The sequence below is a fragment of the Heteronotia binoei genome, chromosome 3, assembly GCF_032191835.1.
Source record: "Heteronotia binoei isolate CCM8104 ecotype False Entrance Well chromosome 3, APGP_CSIRO_Hbin_v1, whole genome shotgun sequence".
Lineage (NCBI taxonomy): Eukaryota > Metazoa > Chordata > Lepidosauria > Squamata > Gekkonidae > Heteronotia > Heteronotia binoei.
Window position 1 is genome coordinate 53979035 of NC_083225.1, and position 23486 is coordinate 54002520.

The 23486-nt window shown below is 41.7% G+C and overlaps 1 protein-coding gene across 3 annotated transcripts in view; it reads right to left on the reverse strand.

Annotated features, from left to right (window-relative positions):
* The window catches only part of NPAS2 (neuronal PAS domain protein 2), a 104696-nt gene extending 83971 nt beyond the window's left edge, over window positions 1-20725 (reverse strand). For 2 of the 3 annotated variants that reach the window (XM_060233817.1, XM_060233815.1), the window contains exon 1: window positions 20067-20724. In XM_060233817.1, coding sequence (XP_060089800.1) covers window positions 20067-20332 — 266 coding nt within the window. In that variant the 5' untranslated portion in view covers window positions 20333-20724. Of the gene's footprint in view, window positions 1-20066 lie in introns of all 3 variants that reach the window. The other variant, XM_060233816.1, reaches the window with a different exon arrangement.
* Between the last annotated feature and the right edge of the window lie 2761 nt (window positions 20726-23486).

The following is a 23486-nucleotide window of genomic DNA, read 5'->3' on the forward strand; positions in this document are numbered from 1 at the left end:
CAGAAGGCTGACCAGTGTGTGTCATAGGGATCACATCACTCTAGTCTCCAAACTTGTTTATCGGTTCAATGCAAGGTACTGATGTTGACCTTTAAAGCCTTATATGGCTTGAGGTCAGCACACCTGAAGGGCCACTTTCTCCCAAATGAACCTACCTGCCCACTGCAGTCATCTTCAGAGGCCCTGCTTTAGATGCCCCTGCCATCTGAGGCTAGATGGGCAGCAACTTCAAAAAGGGCCTTCAGGGTCATGAAATCAAAAAGCTTGAAACTCCATCCTCAAGGAGACTCATCTGTTTCCCTCTATCACTGTCTTCTGTCAGGGAGCTAAGACTTTTTCATATTGTTTGGCATACCCTATCCAACTGTTATTGGATCTCCTCCATGGGTTTGTTAAAATGCCAAAGATGCCACTGTCCTCATGCAGATTTTCTCTCTGTGTTTTGTACTTGTGCATTAATAGTCAAAGAAAGGAATATTAGAAGTAACTTTTCAAATGATAAGTTATTGCTTGCCACATATTACAAATATATTGCAAAAACACAGTTTTTAAGAAAGATCTAGAATTAATATCATATCTACTGATGTGTATATTCTCTGCAAGAAAAACTCAGTTCCACCAGTGGTTTAAACTACCTGGCATGGTAAAACTATAATTAGTTTGTTGAAAAATATTTCTTATCCATAGGGTTGCTAAGTCCAATCCCAGAAATATCTGGGGACTTTGGGGGTGGAGCCAGGAGACTTTGGGGGTGGAGCCAGGAGACACTGGGGTGGAGCTAGGGGGAGGGGGAAAACGGCGCCGGGGAGCGTGGCGAGCTGCCCCGTCTTGGAGCGGGTGACGCCGCTGCACGGCTGCCGCCTCTTCTCCGCTCGCTGTGGCTGCTCCTCCGAGATGGGCTCAGGCTGAGCCCATCTCAGAGAAGCAGCTGCGGTGGGGCGGGGGGGGGGAGGCGGCAGCAGCGCGGCGGCCTCGCCCGCTCCGGCTCTGGGGTGGAATCGGAGGGGGGGGTGGAGGCGGGCCGGGTCCGTGGCGAGCCGCGAGTCTGGGTCCTAGAAGGGCCCGGATTTGCGGCTCGCCATGCTCCTGGCCTGCCTCGCTCTCCCCTTCTCTGGTTTTGCCTTGCTGGTTTTGCCTGCACTGCTGCCGCCTCTTGGCTGCTCCTCCGAGATGGGCTCAGACTGGGCAAAACCCTGGGAGGAGCAGCTGCAGTGGGCGGGGAGGGGGCGGCAGCAGCGTGGCGCGGCGGCCTCGCCCGCTCCAGGATCGAGCGGCTCGCCATGCTCCCCGGCGCCGTTTCCCCCCCTCTCCCCGCTTCCGTTTTTTTGGGGAGCGGGGGAAGAGGGTGGAAATCCTGGGGTCCCCCGCCAGGGCGGGAGGGTTGGGAAGCCTACTTATCCATTGCACAGTGGAACAGCTGTTTCAGAATACTGTTCAACCTTATGCTTTATTTTCACTAGGATAAATAATTAATAAGGAAAGTATTATTTTAAATATTTGTATTATATTAAATAAGATTTTTAAAATTGGTAAGACAAGGAACAACTGCCCTAAAGCCGGATGAGCTCACTGGAGCAGGGAAATCCATGAATGACACCAAGTCACTCTTATGACTGTGCACTGATATAAAAACCAAGGCTAACACAGGAGCAGGCATGTCTGTTTTATGCTCAGTTGAGCCATGCAAACCAATGCAGTCATTTGGAGCTGCTGCCAGCTTGCATAAACCAAAGTAACCTTCAAATTATGCTGATTTACTCTAACATACATTTGATTAGAATTTAAAATCTGATGTTCAGATTGGCTAAGTGGAACATATGGCAGATTTTCTGGAAGAGACACAAAGACTTGTAGAAAAACACCAAGAGACCACTGCAGATATAATTGCTGATACCACATCACCACTAAAGAAAAAGCCACCTCCTTCAAAGGCCCTCTTTGCACCAAAAAAGTTGCAGAACTTCACTACTCTGCTCATAGGCTGGAAGGAGGGCCTTCTTTTTCAGCAGTTTTCCATAAAGAACTTTGCAAAGCGTTTTTTTTCTTCCCACTCCTCAGTGTGAGAGTGACAGATTTGGCATCATATCAATGCCAAGATGCCAGCCATATCTTCAAAGCTAAGCAACAATAAGGGGAATGGAGTGTCCTTTTAAAAATGCTACAGTTAAGTGAGTGTCACAAGTTAGACTAGAATTCAGAACTGGCTTCAAATCCTTTCAGACCCAAGAAAGTCTTTGTCAGCCTAACCTCATAGACTTGAGGATAAAATGAAGAGAAAACTATAACATGCTCTCTTCCTGACTTTCTTGGAGGAATGGTGGGATAATAGTGTGATAGAAAAAAAGGTGTTGAGCAGCAGGGGGGACCAGAGTTACTGCTACTATCATAAAGACACAACAGGCAGGAAAAATGTGCAAAAAGAGGATCTTCCAGTCTCAAAGTCACCCTTTAAAATTCAGTACATTTGCTTTAAATGTACTACCCCTACTAGAACCCACTCCCTGCATTTTCCAAATAAAATTAAAGCATCCAAACAAACACAAACTTTGTACTATCTTTTTTTAAAAAACAGCCTCAGGAGAAAGCTACATATATCTAAGTGTTTCCTGTAGTTTTAATCTTAATTTACATAATTTCCCATGGTACAATTTGCCCAAATATATGCGGATTTTTTAACAGTTTCAAATTAAAATCCCAAGTGTGTTTCAAGAAAGATACAACATCAGTCTAAATATTTGTCTGCTCTATTTTACATTGATGCAGCCTTCCTTTTTATAAAGCACAGGAACACTTTTTCCCCCTTCAGATTTTGACCAATCTATTACCATGACAACAATGAACTGACTACAGTTGTAGCTGCTGGACTTCAAAAAATACTAAATGGTCTCCTTGTAAGTCTATAGCGGATATTTTAGCTTCTGCACCGTAAGTAAAAAGCAACTTCTCTAGACTGAATCTGTGAACAAGCAATTTATTATCACTTCCAAATATTTCCTGCTGTTTATTACCAAACTGTAACTATTCTAATGTTGTTTTAAATGTAATTAAGGCTTTAATGAAAGAGGAAACCCCTGGAGCTAAGCTACTCGGTAATTACCACAGGAAGCATACACATAAAACATGTTTACCACATTATTCTCAGTTTGGTGCTCTTGTCTCTACTTTATTTTTCAAGAAGTATTACTGTATTTGTAACCTGCCTTTCAACCCCAAGGCTTTCACTGAGACAGCAACAGAACAAAGTTTGAGTCCAGTGGCATCTTTAAGACTAATAAAGTTGAAGTTTTATTCAAAGTACAAGCTTTCACGTGCACAAGCACAGCTTCAAATACAATGAAATGGAAATTACCAGTCCATACATATAGGTAGAGAGCAGTAAATTAGCATACAACACTGTGAAGATGTTTAAGAGATTCAAGGACCAAACAGAAATCATAAGCTTAGTTTATATGGTTACCATTTGTTTGAGTTTAATTCCAAGGGATTTAATGAAGGAAATAAACAATGTCAAAATTGAAGACTTATGGGCAGATATAATTGCGGAATGTTGAGAATAATTAACCCAAACAAATGGTAACTACATAAACTAAACTTGTTATTCCTGTTTGGCCCTTGAATCTGTTAAACATCTTCATTATGTGGTATGCTAATTTACTGCTCATCCTCTACCTATATGTATGGACTGGTAATTTCTATTTAATTTTATTTGAGGAAGCGTGCATGTACACAAAAGCTTATACTCAGAATAATACTTTGTAGGTCTTTAAAATGCCACGGGACTCAAACTTAGTTCTGCTGCTTCAGGCCAACACAGTTATGCACCTGAATCTAACAGCCAGCACCAGACAGACACACACACACACACATGCACAATGATGGAATTCAGTAAGGGAAAACAAGGCTTCAACTTTCCCCTTCAATCACAGAGTACTCCTTGGTCCAGTTATTTTTTTTTTCAGCCTGATCTAAGACAGCCACAATTAGAGCACTGGACTAGAACTGTGGAGACCTATTCAAGGTTGAAGATCATTGGGTGGCAGCAAGGCCAGTTATACTCTCTCAACATAAAATCTAATTCGTAGGTTTATGAAAGGGGTAAAAGGTCAGTCCACACTTGACTATTAGAATGTAAGATTGGATAGTCCCAAATGTATGTCACTCAAAGCTTCTTGCATACAGTGGGATATGAATATGAAGGTAGGCGAAGACATCACATTTGATCTACACTGACCGCACTGTGCAAAGACAACTGAAATAAACCTATAGAAACCAGCTGCTTTCAAGATATTCATCATGTTCCATGAAGTTATGTCACTAGTATGTGAACATCTGTCATTTTCTGTTTTTATTTCTTCTGTTTTAAAAAAACAGCAACAACAAAAAAGGGAATATTCCGAATCCAGCAACAGGAAGGAAGACAATAATATAACAACAGTGGTGACAGATAGACAGATATACACATAAGTTTTCTATTAAAAGTTTCTAAATACCTAAAAATGTCCATTAAAAACTGCCATCTATATGCCATCTTTGATAGAGTTCTAAGGTTCTCAATCCGTTGATTTATCAGAAGAGGGCATTTATCTTCCCAGTGTTGTAATACAAGCTGTATTTTAGCTGAAATAAGGACATGGAGGATCCAGTTTTGTTGACCACTGGTTAACCTCCAGTAGATTGGCAGGTAGTATAAAAGAACATAAGCATTCTCAAAAATCCATGAACATTTGAATACAAAATTGATATGAGTAATAATTTCCTCCCAGAAAAAATGAATTACCAGGCATGTCCAAAGCATATGTTTAAGGGATGTGATCTGTGAGTTATCATGCCAACACATAGACACTATAACTCAAGCCTTTGCTAAAGAGTCCATGTGGTGTCCAGTATATTCCTAAATTTAATTTTTTGCTGAATAAGTCTCAGTTTAAGATTGATGGAGAGTACAAGTATAAGCTTCAAGGCCGTTGCTTTGGCGAAATAGGGCACTCTAGATCCTTATTCCATTACTCCTGAGACCCTGCATATTATATTTATTAATCAACATAAACTATTGTAGGTTTCACTTTCTGCATCGATTCAATTAGAGTTTCTGGGAGCAAAGGGTAATCTGAGACATTTAATGCCACAGGGCTGTATTAGAGAGCCAGCATGGTGTACTGGTTAAGAGCAGCAGACTCTATGAGAACCAGGTTTGATTCCCTGCTCCTCCCCATAAAGCCTGCTGGGTGACCTAAGCCAGTCACAGTTGAGAATTTTCTCATCCCCACCTACCTCTGCCTGTTGTGGGGAGAAGTAGAGAAGGTGAGACTCCTTTCAGTAGAGAAAAGCAGAGGATAAAGCCTACTCTTCTTATTCTAGATACCAACAGATGTTGTAATTGTAAATTTTGCCATTCAACAGAAGTTGACAAGTCATATCCACACCTCAGCTGAGAAAATGACAACTTATTATAATAGTCTATCAATTTGTCCAATACAAAAAAAACACAAAACCCTACCAACTCTTATCAATCCAAGCTAGGCTTCCCAATCCCCAGGTCCCAGAAGGGCATCCCCAGGTTTTACAGGCTTCCCCCCACCCCCAGCCAGTTAGCTGGGGAAGCCCCACCCCCACAGCCACCAGGCAGCTCTAGATCTCCGGCAGGTTTAGAAACCTGCAAACAGGTACATTTCAAAATGTGTGTGTGTGTGTGTGTGCCTTTAAAGTTGAGCAGGAAGTACTTCATGAGAAGGATCAGCAACACAGTCCCTCGGTTTGTTTTGCTTTCGTTTCAGAGCAACTAAATGTGTGTGTGAGAGAGAGAAAGGGAGAGCAGCGTAGCCCCTGTTGTTGTGGAGGAACCAGACCCAGTAAGTGTGTATGTGAGAGAGAGAGAGAGAGAGAGAGAGAGATGGTTGCCAATCCCCAGGTTTGGGTCATCAGAAAGCGGTGTGTGGGGGGGGGAGGGAAATGTCTACTGGGTGGGCAAGCCTTGCATTAAAAAATATTTTTTCCCAATTTTTAGGCCTGGATCGGCACATAATGTTCATTTACCACATGAAAATGGATCAAACTGATATTGTTATAATTATACACCATTGTTCTGAAGATGCAGAAACTGAAGGAGGAATGGGATCCACTCTAGCATAAGTAAACCCTAATACATGCCACTTAGAGAGGGGCAACAGACAAGAAGCCTCCAAAAAAGTCCAAGGTGGACAGTCCAGCTGCAGGGAGCAATCTCAGTAATTAATATAAGGCAATACGTATGCCTGATGATATAAACTAAGGTCACTGAAGGGAAGCTGCATTCTCTTTAAAGAATTCAAGGCAATAAGGAATCCCCACATGAATTTCCAAAAAAAAGTATTAGTTTTATCAATATATCTGTAAGTATATGGAAAGGAGCTGCATGTAAAATATAAATAATCCTAGGCATAATCTTCATTTTGAGCCTATTTACCAGGGATCCCCAACCTTTTCCAATCTGAGGGCACATCTGGAATGTTGACAGAGGGTGCTGGATGCAACCACAGAATGCTTCCACAAGAGGCAGAGCCAACCACAAAGTGGTTGTCATGGGAGGTGGAGCCAACTGTTTCTGACCCCCCCACTGCTGGCCAAAAGGGAAGGGAGGATAATGGTCAAGATGTTGGGCAGCTTTCATGCAGAAGTGAAGATCTGTGTGCTATGGCTATCTGCCATGACCAATGAAGCAATTTTTTTTCTGTCTGCAGAGCCAATCAGAAATTTCCTCAGCAATCTGAAGCCTTGCTAGGCACAAGCTACTCCTGCTCCCACCCACTTCCAGAACATGTTCAATGGTCATCAGAAAAGGGACCTCTGGTTTAAAGTTGCTGATCTGTCCAAATTCAAAGATACATCAACATTAGCTTGTTAAAAATTAGCATAATCACACACACATGATCTCTAGGAATCAGTATTTCAAAATAAGCAAGCCTGAGCACCACTGAAAATGTCCATAGAAAAATACACTCCATGATATAATGTCTCCCAGTGGTATCAACTCAGATTTTGCCTAATTAATCTAATATCCAGACAAGTCTCCAAAGGTATTAATCATATTCATTAATGCAGGAATAGAAGACTAAGGTTCCAAAATAAACAATAAAAGATCATCTGTATAAAGTATCATTTTAAATTCTAAAGAGTTATGTACAAATCCACCACCACCACCATCATCATCATCATCATCATCTTGTTTAATGGCAGAAGCCAAAGTTTTAAAATAAGAGGAGAAAGAGGGCAATCCTATCTAATACCCTCTCAAAAGGAAATGCCACAGAAAATATGGCATTAGTCAGCACCCTGGATCTGAGAGATGAATAGAGAATTCTAAGCCACTTAAAAATGTATGAGGAAAACCGAAGTTAATTAATGTAGCAAAGAAAAATTTCCAGAATATTCTGTCAACAAATTTCAGCATCAAGTGAATGGCAACCTGATCAGATCTCTTACTATTTAAAGCAATCCTATCAGCCTATGACTCTCAGAGCCTTGCCTGACTCGTATAAATCCTACCTGGCCTATGTGTACCCAAGTTATAACAACTTTTGAAATGTGTTAGTAAGAACAGCAGTTAATATCTTTGCATCTACATTCATCAAAGAAATAAGTCAAACATTTGCACGCTGAGTATGGTCTTTGCCATGTTTTGGAATCACTGTGATATAAGTATCATATAATTTAAAAATCTGAAAAGATTTTATATCATTCAGTAGGCAACCCATCTGGTCCTGGAGATCTGCCATAATTCATATTCATCATCATTGCCTTTATTTCATCCATATGCAAAAGTTCAGCAAGAATTTGTTGCTGAATAATATCTTAACATAGGAGATCCAGGTGAGAAAAAAATGCTTCCAAATTGTTTTCTGAAAATTCTTGCTGAACTTTTGCATATGGATGAAATAAAGGCAATGATAATGACAATGAATGATGGTGCTTGGGAGGGGCAACAGTGTGAGGGGTTCTAGTGTGCTGCCCCACTGATGGACCTCCTGATGGCACCTGGGGTTTTTCTGGCGACTGTGTGACACAGAGTGTTGGACTGGATGGGCCTTTGGCCTGATCCAACATAGCTTCTCTTATGTTCTTATGTTCTTTGCCTCTACTGTACAATTTAGAATAAAATTTATAAAACTAAGAATTTATTTCAGTACAGGCAGTGTGTATTCTTATAGTATCTATCTATCTATCTATCTATCTATCTATCTATCTATCTATCTATCTATCTATCTATCTATCTATCTATCTATCTACCTACCTACCTACCTACCTACCTACCTACCATCTATCTTTGAAATATATAGGTTGTTGTCATATACAAGATGCTAAAATTTTACCTGGTCTCCCACCACTTTCTCAATACGACTGGTGCAGACAAGTTAAAGTATATTCTGCTTTCATTTATAGTATATTATTTAGTCCATATTAACCTTTTACAGTTTCCAATAAAAGATCTGGTGTGGGAGATACAGCAGACTTACTTAGCAGATATTTATTTATGTCTCGAAATCACTTCTTTCATTTCTATAAGCTTCTTATGAGGAGCATATACAATGCTTCTCCCTCTAACAGAAGCTTTGAATAAATAAAAATGATAGCTAATAAATAAATAATAAATGAACAGATAATATTTAAAACAGGGGTGTGGAACTCATTTGTTAGGAGGGCCAGATCTGATACAAATGGGACTCTGTGGGGCCGGGCCATGTGTGTCATAAAATGTAATGTGAGGTAGTGGAGATACAAACTTTATAAAGGACACAGACAAACACAAATAACATGTTTTAACTGGACCTTTTTTTTGTAGCAGGAACTCCTTTGCATATTAGGTTACACCCCCCCTGATGTAGCCAGTCCTTCAAGAGCTTGCAATAGGCTCTGTAAGAACCCTGTAAACTCTTGGAGGATTGGCTACATCGGGGTGTGTAGCCTAATATTCAAAGGAGTTCCTGCTACAATAAAAGCCCTGGTTTTAACTTAAAATCCAAACATGCTTAAACCTCTTGCGATGTTTTGTTTAAAATGGAATGGTGGGGGAACAGTGGGATGTGGCAAAGCAGTTTTTAAAATGCCTTCCCTCCATTTGAAAATCATGATGGATGGGGCACCATCTTTTGGGGCTCATAGAATTGGACTCCCCTGGTTCAATCTTTTTGAAACTTTGAGGAGGGTCACCAGATGCTATGCTGAAAATTTGGTGCTTCTACCTAAACTAACAGTCCCCCAAGAGCCCCAGATACCCACAGATCAATTCTCCATTATAACCTATGGGAATCAGTCTCTACAGGGTATAATGGAGTGCCCAGCAGACATTTCCTGCCCCTGATTTCTGACAACTCTGAAGCAAGCCGATGGCCTCCAAACTAGGGGATCCCCTGCCCCCAACTAGGGATTTAATATAAAGCCACAAAAAACTGTGGAAAAATAACAAAAAAGACTGAAAATTACGTATTTTTCGGACGATTAGACGCACCGGAGGCTAAGACGCACCTTCCTCCTGGGGGGCGATCCGCTGCCTCTTCCTCTGATCCGGCGCTTCCCCCGCGCCTGCTTGCCTGGCTCCATCTTCTTCAGGCAAGCGTGGGATCGCTCCACGTGGCCCCAGCGCTTCGCAAGCGCCGGCCACGGAGGAGGCAGCGTGCTTCCTACTTCCCTGTGTGCCTGCCTTCAGCTGTGATGTCTAAAGCAAGCGCTGGGATCGCTCCCTCCCCCCTCTGATCCCAGTGCTTGCTTTAGACATCACAGCTGAAGGCAGGCACACAGGGAAGTAGGAAGCACGCTGCCTCCTCCGTGGCCGGCGCTTGCGAAGCGCTGGGGCCACGTGGAGCGATCCCACGCTTGCCTGAGGAAGATGGAGCCAGGCAAGCAGGCACGGGGGAAGCGCCGGATCAAAGGAAGAGGCAGCAGATCGCCCCCCCGCCCCCCGAAGGTACGTACCTTCGGACCATAAGACGCACACACTTTTCCCTCCACTTTTTTTGGGGGGGAAAGTGCGTCTTATGGTCCAAAAAATACGGTATTTCAAAAATATATGTGATTACTCAAATGCCTCTTAAACAATATAATCATTAATATCACTATAAATTCAAAAAAAGGCAAATGTGCAAGAGAACAAGTTTACACCGTCCTTTCAGTTAATCATGTCAGTTTCAGTTCATCATGTCGGTTCAGACTTCAAGTGCTCAATGACTATTCACCTGGCTCCGGAGGAAGAATAAAGTGCCAGTGCTGACCAGATTTTAAGTGCAGATGAGTTTAGTTTTTCAAAGATGTTTCTTCTGTTGCAGGTGTTCTATTAAAACTTCCATCTTTTTAAAGTAATTTTAAATTCAGTGGGTTTTCACAGCCTCTAACAGTAAAGCTGCCTGTAATACTGTTTCACTTTCCTTTATCTAAGAGACGTTTCCCACTCATCGACACACAAAGAAAGCACTTCTCATAGCGCTAGCTCTGGAGAAAACTCTCCAGAACAACCACAAAGTATTGATCAAACGTGTCTGTTGAGACCATATTTGAACCATATACATTAATCATAACAATATTAGAAACAGAACTTTTTATTACCAAAATAATAAAACAACCATTTGGATTGTAATCATTTGCTGAACCTGAAAAGAAACATGCTTGTTTTTCTATATCTCAACAAACCAAACCTTACACAAGCAATTCTTATTCTTTGCCATTATATAAGTTTCTTGCAAAAAAGCCATACCAGCTTTAATGTCTTTCAACCAGGAAATAACCTTTTTACCAGGACTTTTTTGCAGAAAAACCCAGCAGGTTTTTCATATTAGGCCACACCCCCTGACATCACCATTGTTTTCTGCAACAAACCAGCAGAGACTCATTTGCATATTAGGCCACACCCCTGATACCAAGCCAGCTGGAACTGGGTTCCTGTGCATTCCTGCTTTTTGCTTTTTTTTGTAAAGCCAAGCTTTTTACTCTTCTTGAAACCGTCAGGCCGTTAACCTTCCAGATACCACACTGAGCATGATGCTTGAAAATAATATATCCAATCCATAAGGCCCAATATTCCAGTCACAAAAGAGTCACAAAGTATCATATTGAGAACATTTATCAAAAAAAAGTTTTAAAATACAGATAAAATAAAAGTTACCGAGATAAGCAAAAAAAGCAGGAAAATGTTTTCTAAAGTAGCCACCAACTATGCAACAAAACTATTCCCCTCCAAAAAGAAAAAGAAAAAATGAAAACTCCCCAAAAAATAAACATAAGCAAACTAATCAACAACAAAAATTTTCTTCCAGGTAAGATTCCAGAGTTCTCTACAGTGTTGATCATTCCCATCCATTTTATTATCTAGGTATACGTGGACCTCACTTATTCCATCAGTGACAGAATAGAGGGGGGGAGGTCCATGGAGACCTCTGATTAAAGCCTGAGAAGGATATCAGAACAGAAAAAAGAGACAAAGAGAGAGAAGAGAAATATGGCAACAAGCCTAGACTGTTATCTATAAACTGGCTGTAAGCCCAGACAAGTTAAAACTTAATACTGGAGACAAAGAAAACAAAAATTAGCTCTACTCTAAACCAAGCTGATTAATATAGAAGTGGACAATCTAATATTCTTTAAATGATTATGACTAGCAGTTTTCTTCAAAAGACCACAACAGACTGCGAATTTCTCTGCAGGAGAGTCTTAAGGGTCTGGAGCAGCAGGGCGTAGATTGCAGTCCAGCAAGAAACAATTTTGCAGCCATTGAAATCTGAAACTTTTTTATCTAGCCTCGATAGCACATGCAGAGAACAGAAGGACATTTAATATCATATTGCCAATTCACATACCTTACAAGACATTATGCTTTTGTAAATTAGTGCCAACAGAGAGTTGACTGATTTGATACATGGTGTTGGAGGAAAAATTTATGAATACCATGAACTGCCAAAAAGACAAGTGGATTCTAGATCAAATCAAGTCTAAACTCTCCCTAGAAGCTAAAATAAGCAAACTGAGGCTCTCGTGCTTTGATCATATCATGAGAAGACAATCACTGGAAAAAATAATAATGCTAGGAGAGGTTGAAGGCAGCAAGAAAAGAGGAAGACACAACATGAGATGGATGATTAATTCAAGGAAGCCACACACGTCAGCATGCAAGACCTGAGCAAGCCTGCTAATGATAGAACATTTCTCAGGTCATTAATTCATAGGGTCACCATACCTCAGAAGTGACTTGAGAGCACTTAAAACAAATTGGTGCCATTGCATTGATACTTCTCTGGTAAAATGTGGATAGAGCATGATCCTATTTTTATCAGAATCCCAACAAAGATCCTGTTTCAGTCTTGCAAGGTGGAGGAGGTGATTTCTTACACTCACTCACAAAAGCTGCACAATCACTGGAGATGGCTTATTTGTGTTGCTAGGTACAGAAGAGATCTGATAAACTCCTTCAACTTGCAAATGAAAATCTGATGGAAGCTGCAAAAGCTCATGAAACAACTTTTTCATAAATTCCACCAGCTTTTACTGGCCAACCATGAGGCTCTTCTGAAAGATGAAGAACACAAAGGTTAAATTGACTTGTGCCACTTGAGCCAGGATATCCAGCCGGACAAGACATGTTGAGACTGCTGTTTCATGAGCTGCGGTTTCAACTTCAAGAGCAGCTGTTTTGGACTCCATCTGTTGAACTTGTGCACCAGTAGACTCAATCAATCTCCAAAGCTATTGAATTGAATTGCTGCTTGTCTTATCATTAGCAGAAAGTTGTTGTACTTCTATAAAATGCTGTTTCAGTCCTTTGGACTCCTGTTTTAGTTCTTCAGATTGTTTTTTCCAGATAGGAATCATTGTTTTCAGCCAGAGAATGACCTCTTCTTGACCCTCAGTGGCAGAATGTTTGGCAGCTAAGTTTCTTTTCCTTTACAACTCACAGTTTTGAAATTACAAGCCACTTTATCAGAAGAAAAGAAACAAAAGTAGCATAATATAGTGAGAGTGAATAGCTGCAGTTATCAAATAAGATTCAAATCAAAGCATGATATGCAGAAGCAGCACTGGAGCTTCTCCTGATTAGTCTGCCATCTTAACTGGGAGTTCCACCATTTGTAATTTTCAAGTGAGCAGAGCTTAGGAAATATGGCTCAGAAATAAAGACAAATATTCCAGGTTGTAGGTGGTAATGCTTATCACAGACGGCTTTGTAACTGAAACAAACAGTTGAAATTATACCTCTCTCTCTCTCTGCCTTTCTTTTTTCTTACCTTCTTTCTTTCTTTCTGGAGTTAGGGAAATAGTGCCCTGACAGAAATTTGCTGCCAGAAGCAACTGCCCCATCCTGGAACAGCCAGCCCTGCTAGGTCGATGCATTGTAGTACACAGTTGTGGTAACACAAAACACATTCTCTTTAAAATAAAAATATACAGGGATTAAAGGACTATAACAAGGAAGTATGTACCCAGATTGGATACTAACAGTATATAAAATATTTCAAAGAATATTGATTCTATGTGATGTGCAACAGAAGTTTGGAGACTCACAGATTTTTTTCCCTATAAAATCTGTGCTTGATATCAACCTGAGAACAAAACCAACAGTTACAAGTATTATACAAAATGGGTGATAACGGACCGGCAATTAGGAGCAACTCAGATGCTTCAGAAACTCACCCAAAAATCCTTGCAAACCCAAACATCTGCCACCTGGCCCCATCCCATACTCATCCCATCCTCTGGAGGCCTCAGAGCAGCTCAAAAAGCTACCACTCTCAAAGTAGTAGCAATTTTTTGAGCCACACGCCAGTCACCACTTCAGCATCTGATGAGGAAGTGCGCAAGCAAGGCACCTTGACAATGTGAAAATGTCAAGGTGCCCTAAGCCGTTTCCGGCTTTTTTGTGTGTAAAACCTACCCAGAGCACTTGAGTGCATGAGTGCTTGACTCTTTGGGGGAGAAAAAGAGCAGTCCAGCCTCTGAGACCCGCCTCCAGTCTGATTGCGCCAAACTGCCTCACAGACGGAATGGGGCCACCTCACCGGGGAGTATGTGGAGGGTTCAGGATGGCTTTTTTTGAGCTGGTCCGATTTGAGCCTCCAATCCGCCCCTAAATACCCATCTGTTATCACCCTATATGTGTTGAAAACACACTTATTTCCAACCTGTTGTATTCATTAGCAATTAAGTGGAATCAGTTTGTAGCTAGTTCCTCAAACACATTTAGTGTATACTTCTCTACATGCTTAAAAAGATGAATTCACTACCAAACACATCTCATTTCTTAACAAGAGGCAAAAAGATCATTCCAGAACCTAAATCAATTTGCAGTCTAAATTCATGCTATTTTCTGTTCCTTGCAACAAAATTGCATATTTCAAGAACAAAAAGAAAGAAAATGAATAGAAAAGAAAGATACCGCCATTAACACATGTAGCTGGTGAAGTTGGTGCCATTTTTTCTGGCCTGTTGCCAGTCAGATACACTGCATGCCCACTTGCATCTCATATCCACCCCTGTACATTTATAAAAAGATGAAAGACTTGTGAGCCTTTGCCACTGAACCAATAAGAAGATACAGGAGTAGAAAATAACAGAAAAAAACAAAAAGAGACAAGAGAATGAAGTAAAAATGACGCAGAAATGTGGGGATACAGATGTGTGGCAGTACAGAGAGAAAGAGACAGAACAAGATAGAGGAAAGACCTGGGTGGACTGGAGAGGCAGAAAACAGAGTGTTGTGCACTGTAGAGAGAAAAAGAAGAAGTTGCCATAATGAGAGAAGCATACAGAGATACCTATAGTGCTGCTATGGAGACAGAGTCTGTGCTATGGGGGTACAGAGAGAAAGAGAGAGCACACTGTGAACAGAAACAAGGGTGAACAAAGAGAGGGATTCAGAAAGACCTGCAGAGGTCTTAAGAGAAGCACAACAACAAAATAACAGACAGCAATAGGAAACATTGATTTAAGTGTTATTAAATGGTACTTCATGGTTAAGTAGCTTTCTAGAACTAAGAAAAATCCAAAAGTGCCCTTCAAAATGATTTAACTTGTACAGTTCAGTGTTAACACAACAACATTAAAAAACAACATAATAGTCTCATAAACACCTAACCAATTGAGAAGAATAAAAATAGCTGCAGGGAAGTCGACAGTCATTTGCTTGTTGAGGTCACAAATGATCAACAAAAGTATTCATAGGCAGGATAGCAAGTTTAAAAAACCCTGTGGACTGATTAACTTGAGGTCTTCCTTGAAACTCTACAAGGTAATTAGTATCAACATTAAAGGTAGTGTGATTTTCTAAACTGCTGAGCTGAATTCACATTGGTTACTAACAAGGGCACCCTTTGAAAGAACTGCAAATGAACTTCAAAGGTTGGATCAAAAAGTTGCTGTTCTGCTGGTGTAACAATACTTACTAGGGGAATGGTACTTCCACTGGCAAAGAAAAAGGAAGAGAATTTTTGATGATTCACCCTCCCACATGACATACCTCCACTTTCTCTTCACTCTGTTTGGAAGAGTACCCCAAGTCCCCAGAATTTAAGGGAGGCTCAGAGCCAAGCTACACAAAACACCCAACATGTGCCAGGTCACTTGTGTGCAACTCAGTCTGATGTACATCAGGGGAATTCACCTTTAAAATACTGCAAGAGAGCCCCATAAGGTGGGAGAAGGAGATTCCACATTTCCTCCTGCACTGCTTTTGAGGTGAGGAAAAAGCAGGAGGACTTTTCAGCCTTTCTCTCTGGCTCCAGATGTCCTTCCTAGGGCACAGAAAAGGGGTGAAATCCCCGCCATCAGCCTTTTGGTTGTGCATAAGTGACCCAGCTCATGTCAGGTGTATCATGTAGCTATGCCCTCAGTGGAAGGGAACTGGATGGGTGTGGCAGGAAAGTCCCATTCCATGAGCTTTGAATTGTTCACAGTATTTTGAATCCAACCTCAACAATGCAGGTCTAAGTAGAGTTACACCCTTCTATGTCTACTGAAGTCAATTGGCTTAGGAGAGTTTGGTTTGCTTTGGATTGCACTGTTAGATCTAGAAATATATGAAGTTGGCTTATATTCATTCAGGTCCATCAAGTATTGTACATTTCAACCAGCAATGATTCTCCAAGGTTCCGTAACAACAATTTCCCAAGCTATGCTACTTTGGATGCTTAAAAAACAAAAAACCCTATAGATTCTGGGCTTCGTCCTGATATCTACTGTATGTTCTTTATTAGCTACAGTCTACTTTCTCTGGGGATTTTTGCCAATCACTGTAAAAGTAGTTATCTGTGGTAAATGAATTGCAGATTGTAACCTAAACTCCTACACTGATGCCATTATGACATACTACCATACAAAACATATAACCATATTCCTTATCAAACTCTTCTTGTCATTGATTTTAAAACCTTAACAGGCCAGTTCACAATTTTAAAAAATCAAAATTGCACCCCTCTTTGTACTGATTTAATGATTTTAAAATACCTGGAATCAACAGAAATATTTCTATGGATTTAAGAACGGGGGAGGAATGTGGAGTTTAGGCGTCCTGGGTAATTTGATTCTGAAACTTAAAAACATAGAGGCCTTGAAAAAAAAACTCTATTAAAAGTAGGCCTCGGATTCAGTGGGAGCTCACAGGAGCACAGCTCCTGAACCTTTCTGAGAGTTCTACCTCCTCCTGCCTACCTTGACCACTGAATAGTAGGTGCAGCTGCATAACAATCTCTGGATGAGCTCTACCACCTATTTTCTACAAAATGGCCCCTGATTAAAAGAAGAGCAAAACCAACATAACTAAAACATCCGAATGCAAATTATTAATACTGGAGGAAGGAAAATAAAATACATTGTAACAAATACACAGCCATTTAACTATTACCTATTTTTTACTAATGCAGTATTATACTAATGTATATTTTTATAATAATACTATTATTATAGTATTAAAAGGGTTTTCCCTGTTATATTATAAAAAGATACCCTCTGCAATACTGGAAAAATAACAGAATTTGTATAGCACATTCAAGTGTTCCAAATATTTTACATATACTCGTTCATACCACTTCTCTTTACATCTTTGATTATATCCGTGTAAACAAATTGTCAGTGCTATGAAAGTGGAAGAATGTATTACATGTACACTGAAGGTAGATTTATCCAACCATCAAACCATGGCAACTGAAAGCATCCTGTGGACTATTATGTCCTCCCCTCCTGTGAGTTTTCTCTTTCCTTTCCTGGGTTGCTGTATTATAGTGATACCCAAATCAAGCAAACTAAGGATAGTACTAAACAGAATTGTCCCTAAACTCCAGTTTCAAGTTATGATTTCAAGAGGCAATTTCTTCTTAGTATAATTTGCCAAGTCTGGATGGCGCAGGAAAACTACAGTTAAAGCTAAGCAGGAAAGAAGAGAGGCAGTATACATGAGAGAGACCTGGAAGATTAGAACACAACTAACCTGGCATCGGTTTCAGTCCTGCAAATATCATTCCTTTACTCTTACAACACAAACAAGTTGTTGCTGATGATCTTAGTGGAAATGGTCTTTTTTCTAGTTTTCAATGAGGATGGCAAAAATCAGGGCACATAAACCCTGGTCATTATACATCCTTATAAAAATAAAAGCAGTGCATAAGAGGAAGTGTCAATTTGTTTAGAACGATGAGCTCATGAAGTGATGAGAACATCAATGTTTCACATGTTTACTGTTCATGAATAAGCCAAGTGGCTTAGAAGCTGAAGCAACCTGCAGAAGTAGCTAATATGCAGAAATATTTTCTGAGATAAACTGAATTCTTGAACTGACAGATTATGAAAATAGAGCTTTTCCTTGGTAGGAGAAGGTAGTGAAATCTAAAGTTATCTGTTGCAACCAAGGTTGCCAGCCTCCAGATGGGGCCTGGAGATCTCCTGCTTTTACAACTGATCTTCCCCTAGCAGAGATCAGCTCCCCTGGAGAAAATGGATGCTTTGAAGGGCATTGTACCATGGTACAATGCCATTGTACTCTATGGCATTGTACCATGTTGAGGCCCCTCCCCTTCTCAAACCCTGCCCTCTACCAGATCCACACCCAAAGTTTCCAGGTATTTTCCAACACCAACCTGGCAACCCTGATTGCAAATGTCACACCACAATCAGATCCAGAGCTGCAGGGTGTGTATATTTGCTACAAAAATTCTCCTTAAATAAAATAAAAGTCTAAAGAGAATTTCTCAGTAAGTACTTGCAGTAGAATTCTTAATATCCAATATGTGTCCATCTGCATTTTCCTAATGTCACTCTCAGGTGAATGTCAACACCATACAAAATAAGAACTTCCTAGTGGTCCCTGGCCTGAGAGATATCCAGCTGTCCTCAGCTAGGACCAGGGCTTTTTCTGCCCTGGCCCTTACCTGGTGGAATTCTCTGCCAAATAACATCTCTGTCCTGCAGGACTTGTTGCCATTCCGCAGGGTGTGTAAGGCAGTCTTAGAAGCGATTGGATTTATACCCCACTCTTCACTCAGAGCAGCCGCTCTCCATCCACTTTGCCTCCCCACAACAGACACCCTGTGAGGTAGTTTGGGCTGAGAGAGCTCTGACAGAACTGCTCTTGAGGGAACAGCTCTTTCAAGAACTGTGACTAACCCAAGGTCACACCAGCAAATGCATGCAGAGGTATGGGAAATCAAACCTTGCGCTCCAAGATCAGAGTACACACTTCTAACCACTACACCAAACTGGCTTTCAAAGATGTTACACCAGGCATTTGGCCTAGGACAGCAGTGATCCTTCATCTCGTTTGGCACTCCTCTTCCTTCTTCCCTGCCTCCCTCCTCTATAAGGCAGTAACACGTCCAGGAATTATCACCATCGGACTGGCTTAGTTTGCTGTGAAATATATTTTATGTATTATTTTAATTCAAACTTTTGTTAAAATTTGTAATTTTTATCACTGTTGTATGCCACCCTGAGCCCTATTTTTCAAGCGAGAGCGGTCTAAAAGTCTAATTTAATAAATAAATGTTTCTTTCTTATCTCAGCTATGAACAGATAAACCTCTAAGCTATGAACAGATACACTTACAGTATGATAATTTCAGAAAGAAATTTGTGCTACTTCTGAGCTTGTTTATCAAACAGTCAAACAACTGGAACAAACAAAGATGCAACACCATTGCTGTGTGGCAGGAATGTTTTGTACATCCCTCTGAAGTCCATTATATCGAATCCAGAAGCCTCAAAGACTATGGCAGATATTATTTAGTTGGCATCAGCTTTGCAGAAAATCACAGTCCACAGTCAAACCATAGTCCTCAGTTTGCCATACCAACCAGTTGCAAAGATTGGAATAATGTACAAAAACAATAGCAATTGTAATATTTTTGTCTGCCTAATTAAAATGTATAAATTTACCTTTTGTTTTGGATTTTTTTCTCTTCATGTAGAGCTCCGTATAGTTTTGAAATAATGTTCCATATACATTACACATTCTCCACATGCAAGGGCTGTTGTGCAAATGTTTATATAACATTGCAATGTGATTTTATGGAAGCTCACCACACTTGCAAAACTTAAGCCTCCATGTCTCAGACCACTTCACTTGCTGCACTCAAAACTAGCACTTTTTTCAGCCTGTACCATGCTATTTTTGTGCTCACATAAATATTACTCATAAGTTTGTTTGTTTGGAAATCCTATGTTTAAAATGCGGTTTCGTGTTCTGGGTAATGAAGACAGTACATCTGAATTACCAGCATGAAAAATGCCAGAGCAAATCAAGAGTGGTGGTGAGGAGAATGGCCTCATTCAGAATAGGCATCCCTCTGCATTTCTGCATGCACACATGACTCAACCATCCATCTTCCAATGTACCTGCAGAAATCTTCAGTCTCCATCCTGAGAGATTGGGGGGGGGGGGGATAGTAGCTTCTGTTTTGGAAGCCTGTGTCTAGGGGCAGGGGGTTGCCATGCCACCGGATCCAAGTGCGCCACCTGCGTACGCCTGAGAACACGCGAGGGCGCCCCCTAACGTTCACCGTGGGAGAAGCAAGCCGCCTGCTGCTGTTTATCTGTGTCACTGTGTCAGGCGTCGCCTGCGCCTCTTACCTGAGATGCCGGTGCTTGGGGAGGGGGGCGCGCGCGGCCAGGACGCGCCAGATGCTGCTGCTGTCCGCGGTGGCCACCTGGGTGTGCGGACGGCTCTCGCTGCCGCCGCCGCCGCCGCTTTCGTGCTTGATTCGGCCACTTTCCTTGGCGCTGCGGTCGCTCTTCCAGTCGTAGCCAAGGCCGGGCAAAGTCACCCTCTCTCCCGCGGCTTCTCCTCTCCTGGGGCTCCTAGTGCCGTGGGTGCTGCACCGCCGGCTGTCTCTCATGGTGTGAGGGGACGCCGCATGCCGGGCTGGTATTCCCCTCAGCGCCAGCACTGCCCCGAGACTGGCGGGGAAAGCGGCTCCGCGGAGAGCCAGAAGCAGCCGGGAGCTTCCCGGGGAGGAAGATGGAGACGGAGGAGGGCTGCGGGACGGCGGCAGACGCGAGCTGCTCGTGGAGCATTAAGTTGCAAGCGCTCCGGCTCCAGCAGGGGCTTCTCGGCCGGAAAGTTGCTGCCCCGAGGGCGAGAGGGGGGCATTCTCCCAGGCAGGGCCTCATCTGCTCCCACCCCCGAGTCCGGAGGGAGACTCGTGGGGCGCAGCCCGCCGCCTTCCAGCTCCCCTCAGACCATCGGGGGAGCCTGGCGCGCGCCCGCTCGCTCTCTCTCTCTCTCTCTCGCCTGTGCCTCCAGCGGGAATAGGAAGTGTGTGGCTCCTGCTTGAGGAGGACGGGGGAGGCTGGAGCAGGGGAGGTTCCTCTGGCGGGGGCGGCTGCTGCTGCTGCTTGCGAGAAGCGAGCCGGGGATTCTCTGGCGCAGAGGAGCCGCTGGAGTCCGCCGGGGCGCGCGAGAGGTTGCGAAGTGGGTCAGGGATGAAAAGGGACTCCCGGGTCGCCGCCTCCTCTGGGTTCCCCTCCCCCTGGCAAAGAGGTTGGGCTCCGCGTTTAGGGAGGACGAGAGGCAAGCTGCGGCGGGGAAAAGGGAGTGCTCCCTCCCCTGGCTTTTGCACAAGTGCAGGAAATGTTCCACTGACCTACATATTGTTCCCAAACATGCGTGACCTTTCCTCCTCCACCTTCTCTCTCTCTCTCTCTCTGTAGGAGGAGGTGTCAAAGAGTCTGAAAAGAAAAGGAGAATTCGAGCATGAGTTTGAAACCCGAGAGAAGAAGGTGACTTAGCAGAACCAAAAAAAATTTTTGAGGAAAAGTTTGTGTTAACTTTTTTAAAGCGAAAGTGAGAGTCCAAAAGGTACATTAAGGAGCCTTTGGTGCACACAGTCTAGAGTTCTGCATCTAGGGCCACAACTTCTGGCATACAGTCGTTGGAAGCCCATAAGCCATATCGTTTGACACATTTTTCAGTCTGCTAAAACAAATAAAAATAAAAATTCTTGCTCAAGTTCATAAATTCCAAATACCATGCGGAAATATCTGTTTTTTTAAACAATACATATAAATACCCCACAACTTTCACATATTTTAATGTTACATTTTTAAAGCTTTTATTGAGCCTTTATCTGCTGGCTCAATAATTCTGATGGGAAATCTCAACCCCTTCTTCCTCTCACTTTTCTGGCTCATACTAAATTTCTGGAAGGCAGCAAAATATTCCAGTATTGTGTGCATGTAATATTCTGACTTTTAAAAAAAATTGGGGAGAAGATACACTACCGCTCTCCCACTACATAATTTTGTAACTACTTCTGTGTCTAGACTCTATGTACTGAAAAAATGGCTAGGCTTGCCAACCTCCAGGTGGGGCCTGGAGATCTCCTGCTTTTACAACTGATATCCAGCTGGCAGAGATCAGCTCACCTGAAGAAAATGGCTGTTTCAAAGGGTGGACTCTCTGCCATTTTTACCATGTTGAGCTCAGGCCCCTCCCCTCCTCAAACCCCCCCCCCCTCTCTCCTGGATCCACCCCCCAAGTCTACAGGTATTTTCCAACACTGACCTGACAACCCTAAACAGGGTGGGAGGGTGCTCAAATATTTTGAATTTTTAAAAATCACCAAATTTGAATTTGTTTTATACTCTGCCTCTTTTTTAAAAAATTAAATGGTTTAAAAACATATGCAAGAGGATGGTGCAAGCATATACTTGGTACTAAAGCGATGGTAACATGGTACTAAAGCGATGGTACCATGCTGCAAGAAGTGTAAACAACAGACTGTTGCTAACATAACTAGAACCCACTCTGCCACTACCAATTGCACCTCACAGAAACTCCAAGCATTTTGCAAATGAATCTGAAAACAGTTTATATTTCCCACATCTGTCAACACAAGGACAGTGTATCTCCTATTAAAGTTACACTTTTCTTTTTAAATAATAATAATATAGATTCAGAAATGATGCATTCAAGAATAAAGGTGTTCTTAGCGTCACTTCTGACAATGACTGAGAGAAAGACAGTACATTACGACATAAACTTAGAGACTGCTTGGTTTGCCTTGTGACCTAAACACCTGCACAACTTTCTTCATAAGACACATCTATATATGCATAGGAAGAATCATCCCACACTGTTGTTGTCCGGCATGAGCACTGTTTCCTTATGAAGTTTTATACATAGAGCCACAGAGTTTCCAAGACACAGTTTGGTCCCCATGGCTATACATACAAAAATGGAAATGATTCACTCCAAATCTTCCTTACCTGGGTAGAAGAGACCAGGTGTTGTTTCTGCATTCCAGCAGAAATTGAAACAGAATGGAAAGCACCAAAGTTTTCCACTCCTGAAGGCATAAGTAGTAACTCCTTATTTGGTTATGCAATGCCACACGGTCAATTAGAGCAAAACCTTTTCACAGAGCTCTTTTGGAAAAATAGGTCAGTCTCTTTATTTCCCACTTGCATTATTTTTGTCTAATACTCTCTCTAAACACTAGCCAATGTGAGGTACAAGGAAGTAAATTCGATCTTAAGAAGCTGCTTAATTTTTTACTTGCAGTCCAAATTAAATAGGGTTTGGGAGTTTTGGTTTGGTTTTTTTTACAGTTTATGGTGCATTTGCAATGTCATGCTTTAATTATTTCTGCCCCCAGTTCCAAAGTATAAGGCTTTGTTGTTGTTCTTTGCTGTTAAGCACTCATTGCCTCTGCTTTAAAACAGAATGATTAGAATGGTGCACTCACAATCACAATCAGATTCAATCCAGTGTTTATAAATGAAACAAATCTCTGTTACTTTGTATTTCAGCCTTTCCCCTCTTTTTGGAAATTGCAAATAGAGGTTAAATGGCCTAGTGTTAGACTAAATTGCCTGAGGGACTGAAGTACAACAAAGTGGAGTAAAAGATTTGTGTGGTTTTACCTTCAAGGGAATGTATTTAGGATTCTGGTGTACATCTAGGAACATCAGAGAACTGATCACATTTGATGAGTACTGAAAGTAGTATTTATTAGTGTGAGCTTTTAAACCTTAATCCGATGAATTTTC